The sequence below is a fragment of the Lithobates pipiens genome, unplaced genomic scaffold (assembly GCF_037356315.1).
Source record: "Lithobates pipiens isolate NorthernLeopardFrog02 unplaced genomic scaffold, aLitPip1_a1.2 Scaffold_18, whole genome shotgun sequence".
Classification (NCBI taxonomy): domain Eukaryota; kingdom Metazoa; phylum Chordata; class Amphibia; order Anura; family Ranidae; genus Lithobates; species Lithobates pipiens.
In genome coordinates this window covers 485,876,968-485,895,903 of record NW_027507758.1, presented here as the reverse complement: position 1 = coordinate 485,895,903, position 18,936 = coordinate 485,876,968, and the positions used below count along the sequence as shown (strand labels likewise).

Sequence of the window (18,936 nt, the reverse complement as noted above, 5' to 3'; positions counted from 1 at the left end):
ATCAGCCTGAAAAGAAGCACAGCTTAAAGCACTGAAACACAAGTCTGGTTGCCTCATCTTTATTAATGGTTTCCTGCTTTCTTTATACATCCCATTATGATTTTCTTCTATTCAATTCGTGCAATTAGATTGGAACTTTAAATCTAACTTAGTACCTGTGTAGAAGAGCATTCTAAACATTCGTCTGAACTGAAACAAGACACAGCACAACTAATATGTTACAGTTAGACCTATATTATACTTTCTTTTTTAATGTCATTTAAATGTAATTTTTGCTGGAACAATGCAGGCAAACACAAATAACTACACCTATGACAGCGGTGTCTTCTACAGAGCACACACGCTGCAATTTTAAAGGTAACTATTGATTTGATATACACTCACCGGCCACTTTATTAGGTACATCTGTTCAATTGCTTGGTAACACAATTTGCTAATCAACCAATCGCATGGCAGCAACGCAATGCATTTAGTCATCTAGATGTGGTGAAGATGACTTACTGGAGTTCAAATTGAGCATCGAAATGGAGAAGAAAGGAGATTTAAGTGACTTTGAACGTGGCAGGGTTGTTGGTGGCAGACAGGCTGGTCTGAGAATTTCAAAAACTGCTGATCTACTGGGATTTCTACACACAACCATCTCTAGGGTTTACAGAGAATGGTACGAAAAGAGAAAAATATCCAGTGAGTAGCAGTTGTGTGGGGGTAAATGCCTTGTTGATGTCAGAGGTCAGAGGTGAATGGGCAGACTAGATTGAGATGATAGAAAGGAAACAGTAACTCAAATAACCACTCGTTATAACCAAGGTATGGAGGATACCCTCTCTGAATGCACAAAACATCCAATTTTGAAGCAGATGGCCTACAGCAGCAGAATACAACACCGGATGCCACTCCTATCAGCTAAGAACAGGAAACTGAGGCTTCAATTCCTACAGGCTCACCAAAATTGGACAATAGAAGATTGGAAAAAATGTTGCCTGGTCTGATGAGTCTTGATTTCAGCTGCGACATTTACAGTATCTCACAAAAGTGAGTACACCCCCACATTTTTGTAAATATTTTATTCTATATTTTCATGTGACAACACTGAAGAAATGACAATTTGCTACAATGTAAAGTAGTGAGCGTACAGCTTGTATAACATTGTAAATTTGCTGTTCCCTCAAAATAACTCAACACACAGCCATTAATGTCTAAACCGCTGGCAACAAAAGTGAGTACACCCCTAAGTGTAGATTTCCACCAGAGCTTCACAGATTACCACTGGAGTCCTCTTCCATTCCTCCATAATGACATCACAAAGCTGGTGGATGTTAGAGACCTTGCGCTCCTCCACCTTCCATTTGAGGATGCCCCTATAGGGTTTAGGTCCGGAGACATGCTTGGACAGTCCATCACCTTTACCCTCAGCTTCTTTAGCAAGGCAATGCTTGTCTTAGAGGTGTGTTTGGGGTCATCATCATGTTGGAATACTGCCCTGCGGCCCAGTCTCTGAAGGGAGGGGCTCATGCTCTGCTTCAGTATGTCACAGTACATATTGACATTCATGGTGCCCTTAATGAACTGTAGCTTCCCAGTGTCTGAAGCACTCATGCAACCCCAGACCATGACACTCCCACCACCATGCTTGACTGTAGGCAAGACACACTTGTCTTTACGCCTCACCTGGTTGCCACCACACACACACACTTTACACCATCTGAACAAAATAAGTTTATCTTGGTCTCATCAGACCACAGGCCATGGTTCCAGTAATCCATGTCCTTAGTCTACTTGTCTTCGGCAAACTGTTTCTGGGCTTTCTTGTGCATCATCTTTAGAAGAGGCTTCCTTCTGGGATGACAGCTATGCAGACCAATTTTATGTGTGTGGCATATGGTCTGAGCACTGACAGGCTGACCCCCACCTCTTCAACTTTGCAGCAATGCTGGCAGCACTCATATGTCTATTTCCCAAAGACAACCTCTGGATATGACGCAGAGCACGTGCACTTCTTTGATCGACCATGGTGAGGCCTATTCTGAGTGGAACCTGTCTTGTTAAACCGCTGTATGGTCTTGGCCACCATTTTGCAGCTCAGTTTCAGGGTCTTGGCAATCTTCTTATAGCCTAGGCCATCTTTATGTAGAGCAACAATTTTCCTTTTTCAGATCCTTAAGCCCCATACACACTATCAGATTTTCTGCTCATTTTTAACTTCAGATTTACCAAAACCATGTAGTGCATGGGCCTGCCTGATTGCATACAAATTGAAACTCCTAAGGTTTGACCTCATATTATATGGTTTTGGTAAATCTGAAGGAAAAAAACAGCAGAAAATCTGATAGTGTGTATGGGGCTTCAGAGAGTTATTTGCCATGAGGTATGAGAGAGTGAGAGCGATAACACCAAATTTAACACACCTGCTCCCCATTCACACCTGAGACCTTGTAACACTAATGAGTAACATGACACAGGGGAGGGTAAATCGCTAATTGGACCCTGTAACAGATCCTATCCCATATTTTGCTGAGTGCTTCCATCGGTAATACCGCTTCTTTCAGTCTGACCATCAGAGAGATATATTATTATAGCTGTATTAAATACAAGTCTAGCTGAAAATAGCTTGTAGAATCTTGAATGATTTATTGGACAGAATACAGCCTTTTTATACACTTTTAACATTTTAACACAAGGGTTAGATAATGAGGTAGGGCTGCTCATGAATACCCCCCCCCCCCCTTGCAACAACTTACAAGACAATTATATAATTAACATGTTAATTAGCACAGCACTTAAGGCAGCCTAGGTGACCAGACAGTCCGTCTCCGGAGGTCAATATGATCAGCTCTTTCAATGATCATGTATTGTTCAGAATTAACAACCAAGAATAGTCTTTGGGCAAATCCAAGAAAACCTTCCCACAATAGCAGAATTAACTAACACAAACAACAATGGGTGAAAAAGCCCACACTAGCCTGATTCACAATAAACACATTATAGCAGACAACAGACAGGTGGCTGAAGTTGATGACATCAGCATATTCTATGAGCCCCAACATTATGAATCACTATTTATAATATGGCTGATACAGGGTCCCCATAGTCTGCGTGTCTTGGGGGACATGGACCTGAATCTAAAGTAACATTACCTCAAGGGTCCCCAGGCCTACAGCTCACAAAGAGCACCATTCTCCCAAATGCCAGGGCCCATAATCGGTAGGCAAGAGGCTAGCATTCAGTCCCCTCCAATAGCCTCTGTCCCGGGTGAGTCTGTAACAGGCCCAATTTGGACATTTTCCCTTAGGGGTGTACTCACTTTTGTTGCCAGCTGTTTAGACATTAATGGCTGTGTGTTGAGTTATTTTGAGGGGTCAGAAAGTTTACACTGTTATACAAACTGTACACTCACTACTTTACATTGTAGCAAAGTGTCATTTCTTCAGTGTTGTCACATGAAAAAATATAATAAAATATTTGCAAAAACGTGATTGTTGTACTGACTTTTGTGAGATTCTGTAAGTGATGGGGTCAGAATTTGCCGTAAACAACATGGAAGCACGGATCAACGGTTCAGGCTGGTGGTGGTGTAATGGTGTGGAGGATATTTTTTGCCACACATTGTAAACCTTAGTACCAACTGAGCAATGTTTAAATGCCACGGTCTACTCGAATATTGTTGCTGACCATGTCCATCCCTTTATGACTACAATGTACACATCTTCTGATGGCCACTTCCAGCAGGATAATGCACCATGTCACAAAGCTCAAATCATCTTAAACTGGATTCTTCAACGTGACAATAAGTTCACTGTACTCCAATGGCCTCCACAGTCACCAGATCTCAATCCAATAAGGCACCTTTGGGATGTGGTGGAATGGGGGAGATTCACTTCATGGATGTGCAGCCGACAAATCTGCGTGATGCTATCATGTCAATATGGACCAAAATCTCTGAGGATTGTTTCCAACCTTGTTGAATCTATGCCACAAAGTATTAAGGCAGTTCTGAAGGCAAAAGTGGGTCCAACCTGGTACTAGCAAGGTGTACTTATTAAAGTGTCTGGTGAGTGCGTAGCTATACAGTAAGTCCCCTACATACAAACCTTCAAGTTGCAAACATGTGTTTGCACAGTTTTTTTCATTCAACCCAGCATGCTGAACAGAAAAAAAAACTGACAGATCACCTTACTAACACAAGCAATGTTGGTGCAGTCATCTCCCCAGCTGTGCTATAGTGTTCTGACAAGGAACTCACCCCACCAGAACACGCTCGCAGCCTTTATCTGCAAGCACTGATCTTTGTTGGACTTATGAACAAGTTCCCAGATAGCGAGGATAACGTGCCCCAAATTTGTGGCAGTTTTGATTTGTAAGTCTTTAAACTTGCTGCACATTTTCACTGGCAAGTTGTACACTTGCAGAGAACTTGAAGCACAAGTTCTAGCTGACACTTTCAATTTGTAGCAAATTTGTGTGGCAAGTCTCTAGCAAGAGCAAGGTTGCAGTGGTGAGTCTACAGCAAGAGCTCTGCAAGTCTACAGCATGAAAATTCAGCCACAGTGACCCCTGTGGTGGGATGACTATTGCACAACATAACTGAACCAAAACTTGCAGAATGTTTGCAAAGAAAGTTGATCTGGAGTCATGCAATGTGGACTTGCTGCAATTATTTTCCTACTGAATGAGCTGGTCCCCTGAGTGCTGACCCTATCGTTCCAGTTTTAGGGTGTCTGCTTTCCCTTGCAGGATTCTATAGAGCCACCCTTCTGTTTGCCCTCCCAGCTGAACTAGAGCAGACTTGCTGCTACACTACTTTGCTCTGTACATGACTTCAAACACACAGTCCCACAGAAATCCACTGCCCTACGCCCTCCTCCCCTTTCCCAGCTAATTGAAGGACAGCAGCTTTTGCGTGCACTGTCCCTTGGTTGCCTGATACTCAGCTGTCCATCTCTTATAGAGTTTGAAGGGCTGCTGTTAGAGGAGCTAGAAGGTGTACATGTGCCCTCGGCCTGTAGTTAAATGCCAGAGCCCTATACACCAGGGCTAAATACCCAGTGTGCATGGGTCTTAAGGGAAACGGTATTGGATCTACTACATGTGTAAGTCCACCAGTCTCACCTGCACTGTAGCTGCTGCTGGGATTTCCCCAGGCCTCTTGCAGAGCTTCAGTCACTGCCTTGACCACTTCTGCAGACAGAGGGGTAGTTGCATTGTAGTCCAAGTAGATCCTCCTGTAGAAAACAGGCAACAAAGCAAAACAGGAGAGAAGGACATTTAAATAAATCAAAACCTAAAAGACTTAAATTGTTACTAAATCCAGAACCTGCATTCACTATATCTGGTCTTCCACAGTACACAGAACATGGAAATGCAATGATTTTAGTAAATATAAACTGCTAAATACCTTTTCTCATCAGCAGTATATAGCAGTCTTGTGACTTGTATCAGTGTCTGCTAAAAGCTTGTAGATGGAGTTTTCTCCCCTGACCCTCTGTCTGGACAGTGCTGATCGGACCTGTGTGGATCACATGCACCCTCCCAAGAAAGAAAAATGTTTTCTAGCAATACACACCAAACTGAGCATGTGTAGCTCTGTTCTATCACAAGATGGGTTTGGCCTCAGTTAAAGAGGAGGATCAGAGAAGAAAGGATCACACAGCCTTTATACACAATGCAGAGGATTAACACCTTAGGTTCCACAGTGAGTATAACAAGCACACTTTACTGCATATACACACTGATTTTACTGTGGTGGGTTTACTTTAAGTTATTAAAGAAGTTGTAAACCTCAGAAAAAAAAACCCTGCAAGACAAAGGCATATTGAGTTAGTATGCATCACATGCTAGCTCATATGAAATACTTCCCTCAGGATGATGCCCTGAATCTGCATCGGCACTCCGAGTACACGGTCGACATCTGTAGCTTTGCAGTGCTAGGGTTTGGGGTAGGTGTCTGCAGTGTGGTGATGTCCAATATTACTAGGGGACAGGATAGTGGCACAAGGTTTATAAAATTGTAGTCTGTTAAAAAAAGTATTGCCCTCTCTATGCAAGGGTCAGATCACAAGAGGAGGTACATTTGTATATATCACTTGATCCATAAAGACATGTGGGCGAGTTTGGAGTGGAGGAACTTGACTGGCCTGCACATATTCCTGACTGCAACCCGATAGAACACATTTGGGAAGAATTGGAGTGGAGACTGTGAGCCAGGCCTTCTCCTCCAACATCAGTGCCTGACCTCACAAATGTGCTGCTGGAAGAATGGTCAAACATTCCCATAGACACACTCCTAAACCTTGTTGACAGCCTTCCCAGAAGAGTTGAAGTTGGTATACATGCAAAGTGTGGGCCAACCCCACACTGGGCGGCACAGTGGTGTAGTGGTTAGCACTTTCGCTTAGCTGTAAAAAGGGCTGCTGTTTCGAATCCCAACCACGACACTACCTGCCTGGAGTTTGCATGTTCTCCCTGTGCCTGCGTGGGTTTCCTCCGGGTACTCCGGGTTCCTCCCAACTCCAAAGACATGCTGGTAGGTTAATTGGCTTCTGTCCAAAATTGGCCCTAGTATATGAATGGGGGCCTTGGATTGTGGGCTTCTTGAGGGTAGGGACTGATGTGAGTGTGTAATGTACAGGGATAGGGACAATTGTAGAAACTCACTCAGGTTGAACTGGATGGACTGGTGTCTTTATTCAACCTTACTGACTATGTAACCCAATATTGAACCCTACAAAGTAAGACCGTGATGCTATTAAAGTTCATGAGCGGGTAAAGTCAGGTTATCCCAATAATTCTGACAATTAGGGATGAGCTCAGGCGTGTTCGCATGGTCCACATGCAGAGCCCGCTAGGAAGTCTGCACAGCGCTGCACTAATCACAGGCAGTGAGACATTGCCCCGATGCGCAACTGCAGAAATCAGGAAATGTCTCACTGCCTGTGATTAGCGCAGCACTGCGCCGACTTCCTGGCGGGTTCTGCACGTGGAGTATGCAAACGCGCCTGAGCTTGTCCCTACTGACAATATAGTGTATAATCAGTCATCGCCCGGCTATCTAGAAAACAATTTTATAGAAACTGCGGTAAGATTCAGCAGCATTTTTACAGTACTTCTGAGCTGCAGGTTTACTTTTGCCACAGATTATGCACTATAATATGTCCCTCTCATGTTTTAGTTTGTGAGCTAAGTTGTAGTTTTCTCAGAGAGGGGACAGTGCTGAGACCAAGACGCAAGAGGGCCTCTATCTGAAAATGCTAGCTGCTTGGATGTCTTTTCTTGTCTGCCTACTTGTTGCTCATCAGCGACTCAAAATGTTAAAGCAACACAGTAAAGTGTAACAGGCCAAACTTTGGGCATTTTAAAAATAAAAGGTCAGCATGGCAGCCTTTATGTTTCTATGAATTATTTCATCGGTGACAGCGTGGCGCTGGAAGGCTTGGTTCTAAGGTAAGTTTCACAATGTGAATGCATACTAGGGGTGCAACAGATCGGGAACGATCCATGATCCGAACGGTCACCCCGCTCGGATCGGCACACGCCGCGATCCGCGGAGTACTCCATGGTCTCGGCCTTAGGAAAGCTGGCACCAAGATGGCCTAGTTCCGGAGCGGGGGCCATCTTGGTGCACCTGTCGGCGTTTGCAATGTGATCGCTCCGTCAAATGACGGAGCGATCACCTGTAAACAAACCGGTTCCTCTCTCCCCTCTCTGTACTGATCTGTACAGTGGGGGGGAGAAATCGGATGGCAGCAGCGCTGCGGACTGCATCTGTAGTGCCCACAGTGCTGCTCTGTGACAAGTCACAGCCATCCCTGCAATACTCTGCAATACCCTGCCAATACTCTGCCAATACTATGCAATACTCACCCTGCCAATACTCTGCCAATACCCTGCAATACCCTGCCAATACCCTGCAATACCCTGACAATACTTTACCTGCCAATATTCTGCAATACCCTGCCAATACTCTGCAATACCCTGCCAATACTCTGCCAATACCCTGCCAATACTATGCAGTACCCTGCCAATACTCTGCCAATACTCTGCAATACCCTGTCAATACTCTGCAATACCTAGCCAATACTCTGTAATACCCTGCCAATACTCTGCAATATCCTGCCAATACTTTGCCTGCCAATACTCTGCAATCCCCTGCCAATACTCTGCCAATACTTACCCTGCCAATACTTACTCTGCCAATACTCTGCCAATACTTACCCTGCCAATACTCTGCCATACCCTGCCAATACTCGGTAATACCCAGCCATACTCGGCGATACCCAGCCATACCCATCCATGCTGAGCCAATATTACATTGGGGGAGATGACGTGGATATTACAGTGGGGGAGATGTATATTACAGTGGGTTAGATTGTGGATATTACAGTGGGGACTATATTGAGGTGGAATTTTCACAGGTTTTTGCAAATTCAATAATTATTTGCTGATCCGAAAAATTATCTGATCCGTGACTCTGATCCAAGGAATGATCCGATCCATGAGTTTTTTGATCCGTTGCACCCTTAAAAAATACTAGCACATTATGCCAGTGCCTGGCAGGTTTAAAAAAAAAAAACACAGCGGTTTAATACCGCTTTCAACAATAACAGCTTGTCCTTCCAATAGTAGCCATACACTCTTTGATAAATTATCTCTTTTTTCTGATTGATTTCTTCCAATCAGAATATTCAATCTACAGTCAAGAAACCTTTTTGATTAACATGCCACACATGAGGAAGTGGATTTTAATTGATAGTTAGGATATGATTATAATTTTTTAAGTCATCAATCGCATCTCTGTCTTCACCATGTAATCTAATAATCTGAACAATTAAAATACAATTGTATTCATGAATAAAGTGTTTCAGTGTTGCCGATCAATGCAAAATCATTAATTTTCCGCCCTGGCCGATCAAGTTAGGTTGGCCATACATGGTTTCAATCTCAGCCGATTCCTGTTTCGAACCATTAATGGGCAGGCTGAATGTACCAAGTTGATCAATTGATCAACTTGGGTACAACCAACCCGCTGGATCTGCTATAGCCGCTAGCGATAAACACTGTCTTCTCCTGTCAGGGATGGCTTCCCGCCCCCCCACCCCCCCCTCCCAGGGGGGTGCAGACAGTTTCCCTGCCGGCGGTATTCCCCTGTCAGCACTGTCTGTGTTGATGGGGAAATCATGCAAATTTCTTTCCTGCAACCTGTGGCTGCAGAAAATAAATTTGCACCGTATATGACCGGCCTTAGTTTGATCGAATCTGAATGAAATTGAGAGTGAATCGATCAGAAAGGGATGTTATGGCTATTATTTTCCATAGATTTGATCATTCTGATTGAATCACAGATGAATTTAAATAAAAAACAATTGAAGCATGTATGGTCACCATCAGGGGTCCTGGGGAAAAAAGTGTGGGAACTCCCACCAAAAATCCACTCCCCCACCAAAAAAAAAATAAAAAAATGATACGCTCATATGCACGAACACTTCAAAAGTCGTATTTTTCATCCAATTTTCGTATTGTGTGTATGAAGCTTAACTGTTAGTACATAAAAAAAAATCAATCCTCAATAAACATAAATACAGTAATTCTCTGAATAATCAGCATTCATTCAATTGTGCTTCCATGCAAATGTGAACATCATGTTCTGATCTTTATTGAGGAATTTTATTTTGTATATAGAGTGTTTATGTGGTGAGTTTACACTTTTCATTGAACAGAGTTTGGATAACACGGGGTTAAACGGAAAGGTCATAAATTAACTGCACATTATCTGGACAGAATGCTTGGGGAGATAGTGATGTGTCCCTGCTTAGGAGATGTATGTTAGCTTGGGGGGCTGCAAACTCTGCAGGGCTCTAACACACACTTGCTGCTATTCCAACCCTTCACATATTTCCACATAAACTTCCCTCCTGACATTAAACTTGGCCAGGTATTGTGCTCAGCTTACCACCCCAAACTGATGTTCCTCCCTCAGCTCACCTCTCTCCCTGCATGTCCTGTGAGCAGAATAGCTAATCTATACGTCAGCTAGACCTAGACCTGATCTACCCATCAGCTAGCTGTGATTGACAGGTAGATCGAAGCGGAAGCTGTCATGGGGCCCCCTACTGGAAAAGCCTGCATGGTCAGGTATGCGGCACTTACTATTGTGAGCTATGTCGGCAACTGTTGGTGTAGCACCTGCCACACAGCTTGCATACTTCAAAGTCTTGCAGCACACTGCTGCTAATGGGAACTGAGTTCCTGTTGTGGAAAAAGTACAGGAACTCCGTTCCCACACGTTCCCGCAGGACTTGTGCCCTGGTCACCATAAGACTCACTTTTTTGAGTGTTGTTTTTCTGTGTCCTCCGTGGTCTTCTTTTCTTCAGTGTCTGCCATGATGTTGAGACTGTTATAGAGGAAACGTTGAATAATTACTAATAAAATTTTTTTTCACACTCCACCTTTTTCATTAGAACTAAGTGCAAGCATGACTGAATGTCTGCTATGAGCCTAAGCAGCCACAAGAAACGGTAAAACATGCCAAGCTGAACATATATGAGGCTGTTATGACAGAACGGTAGCTTTGGATGTACATACCTCCCAACTTTTTGAGACCGGAATGAGGGACACCTATCAGCAAAAGTATGCAGACATAGGACACACCCCTTGCCACACCCCCTTAAAGGAGAATTGTACAAAAAAAAAAAACAAGATTGGTTAAACCCACAAGTGCTTGTTTACCACTAATATTCCTTTATATTGGCTTTTGGAATTTACAATTGCAGCAATTTGGAAATCAAATAAAAGGTTTAGCACTGGAAAACACTTTTTGACAGACAAAAAGTGCATTTTATATATATATCTATATAGATCAGACCAAAATGAGGGACAAATGAAAAGGAATGAGGGACATTTCTCCAAATCAGGGACAGTCCCTCCAAATCAGGGTCAGTTGGGAGGTATGGATGTATAACAATTGGAACATGTACACGGATGTCTTCATAATCACCAGAGCATTTGTTTAAATGTGCTCTTTACATGTACAAAACCTTAAAGCAAAAATAGAAAAAAAAACATAACTGGTGCTCCCTCAAAGTCTTAAAAGGTAATAGGGACCCAGATATACTCTTTAGGATTGTCCACTTCATACTCCTATGGTGACCACCAGCAATGAGACCAAAATCACAGCTGTTTGGTCACACGTCTGTAATGCAGACAGAGGAGAATAGGCTTGACCTAAGAACCTGCCTAGACCTTTGATCACATGACTGGCCAACTGTGGGATGCCAGGGCAGTGTTTTTTTCACAGCTCCTGTTCCTTTTTAAGGGAGTTGGATGGCATGGTAGCAGAGTATCAAAATTGAATCATGCTTTTTACAGATCTCAGTACAGCGCATGTTTACTACAGTAATTCTTAGGCATGAGCCCATAGAAAACTGCAGAATTGCACTGAGATCTGTATATAATGTTATGGGCAACAGTTTCTATTTTTGTTTTATAGCAGGCACCATAATAATCAAGCACTTGCACCAATATTCAAAGTTCATTTTTATTTTAACTGGGTGGAGTAAAAGACGTGTGACGTAGGACGCAGACCGGGAGGCGGCGGCCGTCTTACTGGTTGGAAACGCTGGTCGCTTCCATATGCCTGCTTGCTTATTCACAGCTCTTATCATGTGAGTGTATAAGCCGTTTGTGTTTAATAAAATGTTTATTTGGATGCCTGCACAATGAGCATTCCCTTCTTTTCATCTCTGTGATTGCCAATGTTGATGCTGGAGTCATTGATTTCTGGTTGAGTGAAGGTTGTCTCTTGAGCCCTGATATCCAATCCTGGGAAGTGGATCTATTTTCTGCAGGAGAATTTTGTTCATCGCTTAGATTCTCTTTAATGAGGGTAAGGGTCCTTTCACACGGGGCGGATCAGTTCTGATCCGCCCCGTGGATATCCGTTTGCTCAGCGGGGATCACTCCGCCGATCCCCGCTGAGCAGGGAGATGACTGGTCCGTCTCTGCACACTGCGCAGGGACGGACCTGTCACAGCGCCGCTCTCCCCTATGGGAGATCGGATGACGACGGACCGCAGTGCCCGTCGTCACCCGATCCGATCCGCAGACGCATGGAAAAATAGCTTTTTCCTCCGTTACACTTTTTCGGATCGGAGCGGGTCGGATGTCAGCGGACATGTCACCGCTGACATCCGACGCTCCATAGAGCTCTATGGAGCACCCGTTCAGGTCCGCCTGAAAAACTGACAGGTGGGCCTGAACGGCACGTCAGTGTGAAAGAGGCCTAAGAGTCAGTATTATTGGTTATGGTGGCAGCTGTTTTTACTCATCCATTCTTGTTGTACCCAGCAATATAGTGTTTGCTGCTATTCTATTATTATTATTTTAAGCTCAATAGATTTGTATATTTTATTTTAAAATGTACACCATGACCACAGTGAGGAGCAGCACTGCAGAAGCGGAGGAGAGGTGGATGTGTATGGAAGGGTAGTGAGGAGCATCACTGTAGGAGGGGGAGGAGGAGAGATGAATGTGTATGGACAGGCAGCGAGGAGCAGTACTGCAGGAGGGGGAGGAGAGATGGATGTGTATAGACAGGCAGTGAGGAGCAGCACTGCAGGAGGGGGAGGAGAGACAGATGTATATGGACAGGCAGCGAGGAGCAGTACTGCAGGAGGAGGAGGAGAAAAGTATGTGTATGGATGGGCAGGGAGGAGCAGCACTGCAGGAAGGAGGAGTGGTAGATGTGTATGGATGGGCCGGGAGGAGCAGCACTGTAGGAGTGGAAGGAGAGATGGATGTGTATGGATGGGCAGGAAGGAGCAGCACTGCAAGAGGAGGAGGAGAGAATTATGTGTATGGATGGGTAGGGAGGAGCAGCACTGCGGGAGGAGGAGAGAAGTATGTGTATGGATGTGCAGGGAGGAGCAGTGTTGCAGGAGGAGGAGAGAAATGTGTATGGAAGGGTAAGGAGGAGCAGCACTGCAGGAGGAGGAGGAGAGAAGTATGTGTATGGAGGAGAAGCCCTGCAGGAGGAGGAGAGAAGTATGTATATGGATGGGCAGGGAGGAACAGCACTGCAGGAGGAGGAGGAGAGAAGTATGTGTATGGATGGGAAGGGAGGAGCAGCGCTGCAGGAGGAGGAGGAGGAGAGAAGTATGTGTATGGATGGGCAGGGAGGAGCAGCACTGCAGAAGGAGCAGGAGAGAATTATGTGTATGGATGGGCAGGGAGGAGCAGCACTGCGGGAGGAGGAGAGAAATATGCGTAAGGATGTGCAGGGAGGAGCAGCACTGCAGGAGGAGGAGGTGAGGTAGATGTGTATGGATGGACAGGGAGGAGCAGCACTGTAGGAGTGGAAGGAAAGATGGATGTGTATGGATGGGCAGGGAGGAGCAGCACTGCATGAGGAGGAGGAGAGAATTATGTGTATGGATGGGCAGGGAGGAGAAGCACTGCAAGAGGAGGAGAGAAGTATGTGTATGGATGTGCAGGGAGGAGCAGTATTGCAGGAGGAGGAGAGAAATATGTGTATGGACAGGTAAAAAGGAGCAACACTGCAGGAGGAGGAGGAGAGAAGTATGTGTATGGATGGGCAGGGAGGAGCAGCACTGCAGGAGGAGGAAAGAAGTATGTGTATGCATGTTCTAGGAGGAGCAGCGCTGCCGGAGGAGGAGAGAAATATGTGTATGGGTGGGCAAGGAGGAGCAGCACTGCAGGAGGAGGAGGAGAGAAGTATGTGTATGGAGGAGAAGCCCTGCAGGAGTAGAGAGGTATGTGTATGGATGGGCAGGGAGGAGCAGCACTGAAGGAGCAGGAGAGAAGTATGTGTATGGATGGGCAGGGAGGAGCAACACTGCAAGAGGAGGAGGAGAGAAATATGTGTATGGATGGGCAGGGAGGAGCAGCACTGCAAGAGGAGAAAAGTATGTGTATGGATGGGTAGGGAGGAGCAGCACTGCAGGAGGAGAAGAGAAGCATGTGTATGGATGGGTAGGGAGGAGCAGCACTGTAGGAGGAGAAAAGAAGTATGTGTATGGATGGGCAGGGAGGAGAAGCACTGCAGGAGGAGACAGGTATGTGTATGGATGGGCAGGGAGGAGCAGCACTGCAGGAGGAGGAGAGAAGTATGTATATGGATGGGCAGAGAGGAGCAGCGCTGCAGGAGGAGGAGTAGAATAGTATGTGTATGGATGGGCAGGGAAGAGCAACACTGCAGGAGGAGGAGAGAAATATGTGTATGGATGGGCAAGGAGGAACAGCCCTGCAGGAGGAGGAGGAGAGAAGTATGTGTATGGATGGGCAGGGAGGAGCAGCAATGCAGGAGGAGAGAAGTATGTGTATGGATGGGCATGAAGGAGTGGCACTGTAGGAAGAGGAGAGAAGTTTTTGGATGGGCAGGGAGGAGAAGCACTGCAGGAGCAGGAGGAGAGAAGAATGTGTATGGGTGGGCAGGATGGAGCAGATTAGTATGTGTATGGATGAGCAGGGAGGAGCAGCCCTGCAGGAGGAGAAGAGAAGTATGTGTATGGATGGGCAGGGAGGAGAAGCACTGCAGGAGGAGAGAGGTATGTGTATGGATGGGCAGGGGGGAGCAGCACTGCAGGAGGAGGAGAAGAATAGTATGTGTATGGATGGGCAGGGAAGAGCAACATTGCAAGAGGAGGAGAGAAATGTGTGCTTGGATGGGCAAGGAGGAAAAGCACTGCAGGAGGAGGAGAGAAGTATTTGTATGGAGGAGAAGCCCTGCAGGAGGAGAGAGGTATGTGTATGGATGGGCAGGAGGAGCAGCACTGCAGGAGGAGGAGGTGGGGTAGATGTGTATGGATGGGCAGGGAGGAGCAGCTTTGTAGGAGTGGAAGGAGAGATGGATGTGTTTGGATGGGCAGGGAGGAGCAGCACTGCATGAGGAGGAGGAGAGAATTATGTGTATGGATGGGCAGGGAGGAGCAGCATTGCAAGAGGAGGAGAGAAGTATGTGTATGAATGTGCAGGGAAGAGCAGCACTGCAGGAGGAGGAGAGAAATATGTATATTGATGGGCAAGGAGGAGCAGCACTGCAGGAGAAGGAGAGAAGTATGTGTATGGAGGAGAAGCCCTGCAGGAGGAGGAGGAGGAGAGAAGTTTGTGTAGGGATTGGTAGAGAGGAGCAGTACTGCAGGAGAAGGAGAGAAGTATGTGTATGGATGTGCAGGGAGGAGCAGCGCTGCAGGAGGAGGAGGAGAATAGTATGTGTATGGATGGGCAGGGAAGAGCAACATTGCAGGAGGAGGAGAGAAATGTGTGTATGGATGGGCAAGGAGGAGCAGCACTGCAGGAGGAGGAGGAGAGAAGTATGTGTATGGAGGAGAAGCCCTGCAGGAGGAGAGAGGTATGTGTTTGGATGGGCAGGGAGGAGCAGCACTGCAGGAGCAGGAGAGAAGTATGTGTATGGATGGGCAGGGAGGAGCAACACTGCAGGAGGAGGAGGAGAGAAATATGTGTATGAATGGGCAGGGAGGAGCAACACTGCAGGAGGAGGAGGAGGAGGAGGAGAGAAATATGTGTATGGATGGGCAGGAAGGAGCAGCACTGCAAGAGGAGAAAAGTATGTGTATGGATGGGTAGGGAGGAGCCGCACTTCAGGAGGAGAAGAGAAGTATGTGTATGGATGGGCAGGGAGGAAAAGCACTGGAGAAGGAGAGAGGTATGTGTATGGATGAACAGGGAGGAGCAGCACTGCAGGAGGAGGAGAGAAGTATGTGTATGGATGGGCAGGGAGGAGAAGCACTGCAGGAGCAGGAGGAGAGAAGTATGTGTATGGGTGGGCAGGATGGAGCAGATTAGTATGTGTATGGATGGGCAGGGAGGAGCAGCCCTGCAGGAGGAGGAGATTAGTATGAGTATGGATGGGCAGGGAGGAGCAGCACTGCAGGAGGAGGAGAGAAGTATGTTTATGGATGGGCAGGGAGGAGAAGCACTGCAGGAGCAGGAGGAGAGAAGTATGTGTATGGGTGGGCAGGAAGGAGCGGCACTGCAGGAAGAGGAGAGAAGTATGTGTATAGATGGGCAAGAAGGAGCAGCACTGCAGGAGAAGACAAGCGCAATCTTGCTCACTGTGTCCAATTCCTGACATTCCCCCCCCCCCCCCCCCGCAACAGGCGGGAGAGGAGGGGAGCCGGTGTCGAGGTTCTAGCCCCACCATCCAAGTGGACATAGAGTTGAAATATAAAAGAGGTGAGCGCAGCGAGCCCGAGCCCGCAAGGGGCCCTATAATATCGACAGCCCTATGTCCACTTGGATGGTGGGGCTACCACCTCGACTCACGGCACAGGCGCCGTTCATCTTCTGAGATTTTCCGAAGCTTCCTCTACTCCGCATGCGCAGTACGGGGTGGACAGTATCCGATGCCAGGACACTATATGGCAGAACACCGGCTGCGGGGGATGTGGGGGGCAGAGAACACAGGGGCCGGAGAACGGGGGGCGTAGAAGGACACAGAGGGGGCTGGGAGGAGCACACAGAACAGCTGGGAATGATCGGTGCAGCGGGAGCGACAGCTGTGATCACCAATCTCCTTTTTAGCTGACAGCCATGGGCGTCCGCAGGTAGGGGCAAGGGGGGTCTAGTGCCCCCCCTGGAATCAGGGATGAGATCTTAAATTCAACACAGTTCCATCCCTATCGGGGTGCGGGCAGCCCACACCCATGTGCAACCCGCCAGTGGGGTGACACCATCAAGGGTCTGTCAAGCCCCCCTATCAGTGTATGGTGACTGCGGGCTCTTTTCCATGCTCAGTCCAGCAGAGAACTCAGCAGCGGTTCTATCAGGTTTACCCTGGTCACCCCCTCCTTTCTCCTGTCAGGGAGAAGAGACGACGGCTCTCACCAGGTTCCTCGCCCAGCTTCCTGCCCGCTCTGTTCCTTCCCTATTGGCCATAACTGTTCCTGCCCGCTCTGTTCCTTCCCTATTGGCCATAACTGAGGGCCAATCAAAAGAGACTAGGAGAGGAGAGAATCATAGGACATGTAGTCCCAAAGATTGGTGGCCCCATTTTCCACAGGGAGGAGGATACAGCTTGATCGAGAGATTGAGAGACTGTAGCCTGGGAAAAAAGCTGAGGGAGAGGGTGCTACAGGAAAAAGAACAAGGATTGTGCTGGGCAGAAGCCAGAGAGAGAGAGCCATGCTGCCCAGCGCCACCAGAGAGAGAACTACACTGCCCCATGCCACCAGAGAGAGCCATGCTGTACAGCACCACCAGAGAGAGCCATGCTGCCCAGCACCACCAGAGAGAGAAAGACTGAGTCACTGCCAGGGTACATACATGCTACACTACTGACCAGTGTCGCCCCGGGGCACGTGAGCGATCTTCCAGCCGGGGGGATCACTGGTGTTGTTTTGCTGGGTCTGGTAAGAGGGCCTGTTGGCCATTATCCATTACCTATCCTAGGGATTGTACTAAGTCTGCAGTCTCTGACCATGATAATCTGATAATGACATTGTCGAAAAGGGGCGGCGCATGGGTGACCCTAAAATTATGCCCCCCCTTGAAAAAAGTTCTGTGGACGCCCATGCTGACAGCCACAGGAGGGAGAGAAGGAGAAGTGTCTATCAGCTAAAAATCTATACAAACGAGATCGGTGAACACAACTGTTCCCCACTGCACCGATCATTCCCGGGGGATCGGGAGGCGCTTGTGGGAGCCAGAAATGCAGTAGACTTGGGATGTCTGCTGATGGTTTCATATAACAGGACATTGTTATAGATGAGTGTGCTGTGCAAACTGTTGGCGCTATATAAATCCTATATAACAATAATAAATAAGGGAAGCATAAAGGAGGTCCAGGAGTACTCCAGCTATCAGTAAATCTCAGGTCTAGGATCGCAGCGCTGTCATACACTGGGGTAACCACTAGGTGGCGCCATAAATCCGTGTACAGCTGTTTTCCCCAGGCGGCTGTCACCTATAATACCGCACCGACACATTACAGGCACCACCAGCTGTTTCTGGGTGAATTTACAGGCGGGTGACTGGAGACCAGCAATAACCCTTCACTGAATCACATTCCTCTCCCATCTCACTTACATGTGCACACGGAGAACGTCAGGAGGGAAAAGACCATAGATAAGGAAGAGGAGAATCTAGATAACTCTGGCAAACCATAGAGTGGAGATAGAGCGCCCTCAGTCACGTGACTTGGAAAGTGTAAAGTAGGAAAAGCTGAGTCAGTGGAAGCCGCTTCCGGGTTTAGTGTACAACTACAAAGTCTAAGGGAGGGATTTGTCTCGGGCTGGGTCTGGTTTTCTGAATATTTTGTGATTCCGCATAAAGAACGTCCCTGGTTTAACCATCCCGGTTGTCAACAAAACTCCTGTATGTGTCTGGTGCGTTCAGTCAGTGTGCAATGAACCAGCAGGGGGCAGCAAAGAGCCGTGTATCTGAAGCACTGAGGACAGGAAACCCAGTGCAGATCAATATGGACTCTATATTGTAAGATCTGGTGGGAATAACAAACACAACATCATCTTTTATAATCTATCAATTTGAAAAAAAAAAAATGTGTCAAGTTAATAAGCGGCAAATAAACTGGGCTGACAAGTTTTGAGATGTTTAGAACTATAATACCAAATATTGTGGGGAGGCCATATAAACTCTTTAGAGTTAGCCCTGGTTCACAATGGTGCAGCTATTTCAAAATTCACATCAGTGCGATTTTCACCGCCAATTTCATTGCAGCTTGCAACATAATTTAACAGAAGTTATGCAGGTCACTATTAAATTGGAAAAAAATTAAGGCAGGAACAGTTTTCATAATCACAGTGATGTGAACGGCTCCATTGCCAGCAATGGGGTGCGACTTGTCATGCGATTCGTACCTGTCAAATCACGTGACGTGACCGGTATGAATGAGGGCTTAAATTGTAATTAAAGACAAAAAGTTAAACATTGGAAAACAGGCAGGCTTT

At 46.6% G+C, this 18,936-nt stretch overlaps 1 protein-coding gene across 3 annotated transcripts in view; it reads right to left on the bottom strand.

The window, feature by feature from the left end:
- SCLY (selenocysteine lyase) overlaps window positions 1-18,145 on the bottom strand; it is a 51,997-nt gene extending 33,852 nt beyond the window's left edge. For 2 of the 3 annotated variants that reach the window (XM_077488494.1, XM_077488496.1), the window contains exons 1-4: window positions 18,056-18,072; window positions 10,577-10,657; window positions 10,317-10,385; window positions 5,107-5,219 (exon numbers count right to left, since the gene is read on the bottom strand). In XM_077488494.1, the coding sequence (XP_077344620.1) occupies window positions 5,107-5,219; window positions 10,317-10,385; window positions 10,577-10,657; window positions 18,056-18,057 (265 nt within the window). In that variant the 5' untranslated portion in view covers window positions 18,058-18,072. Of the gene's footprint in view, window positions 1-5,106; window positions 5,220-10,316; window positions 10,386-10,576; window positions 10,658-18,055 lie in introns of all 3 variants that reach the window. The other variant, XM_077488495.1, reaches the window with a different exon arrangement.
- Window positions 18,146-18,936: the final 791 nt, after the last annotated feature.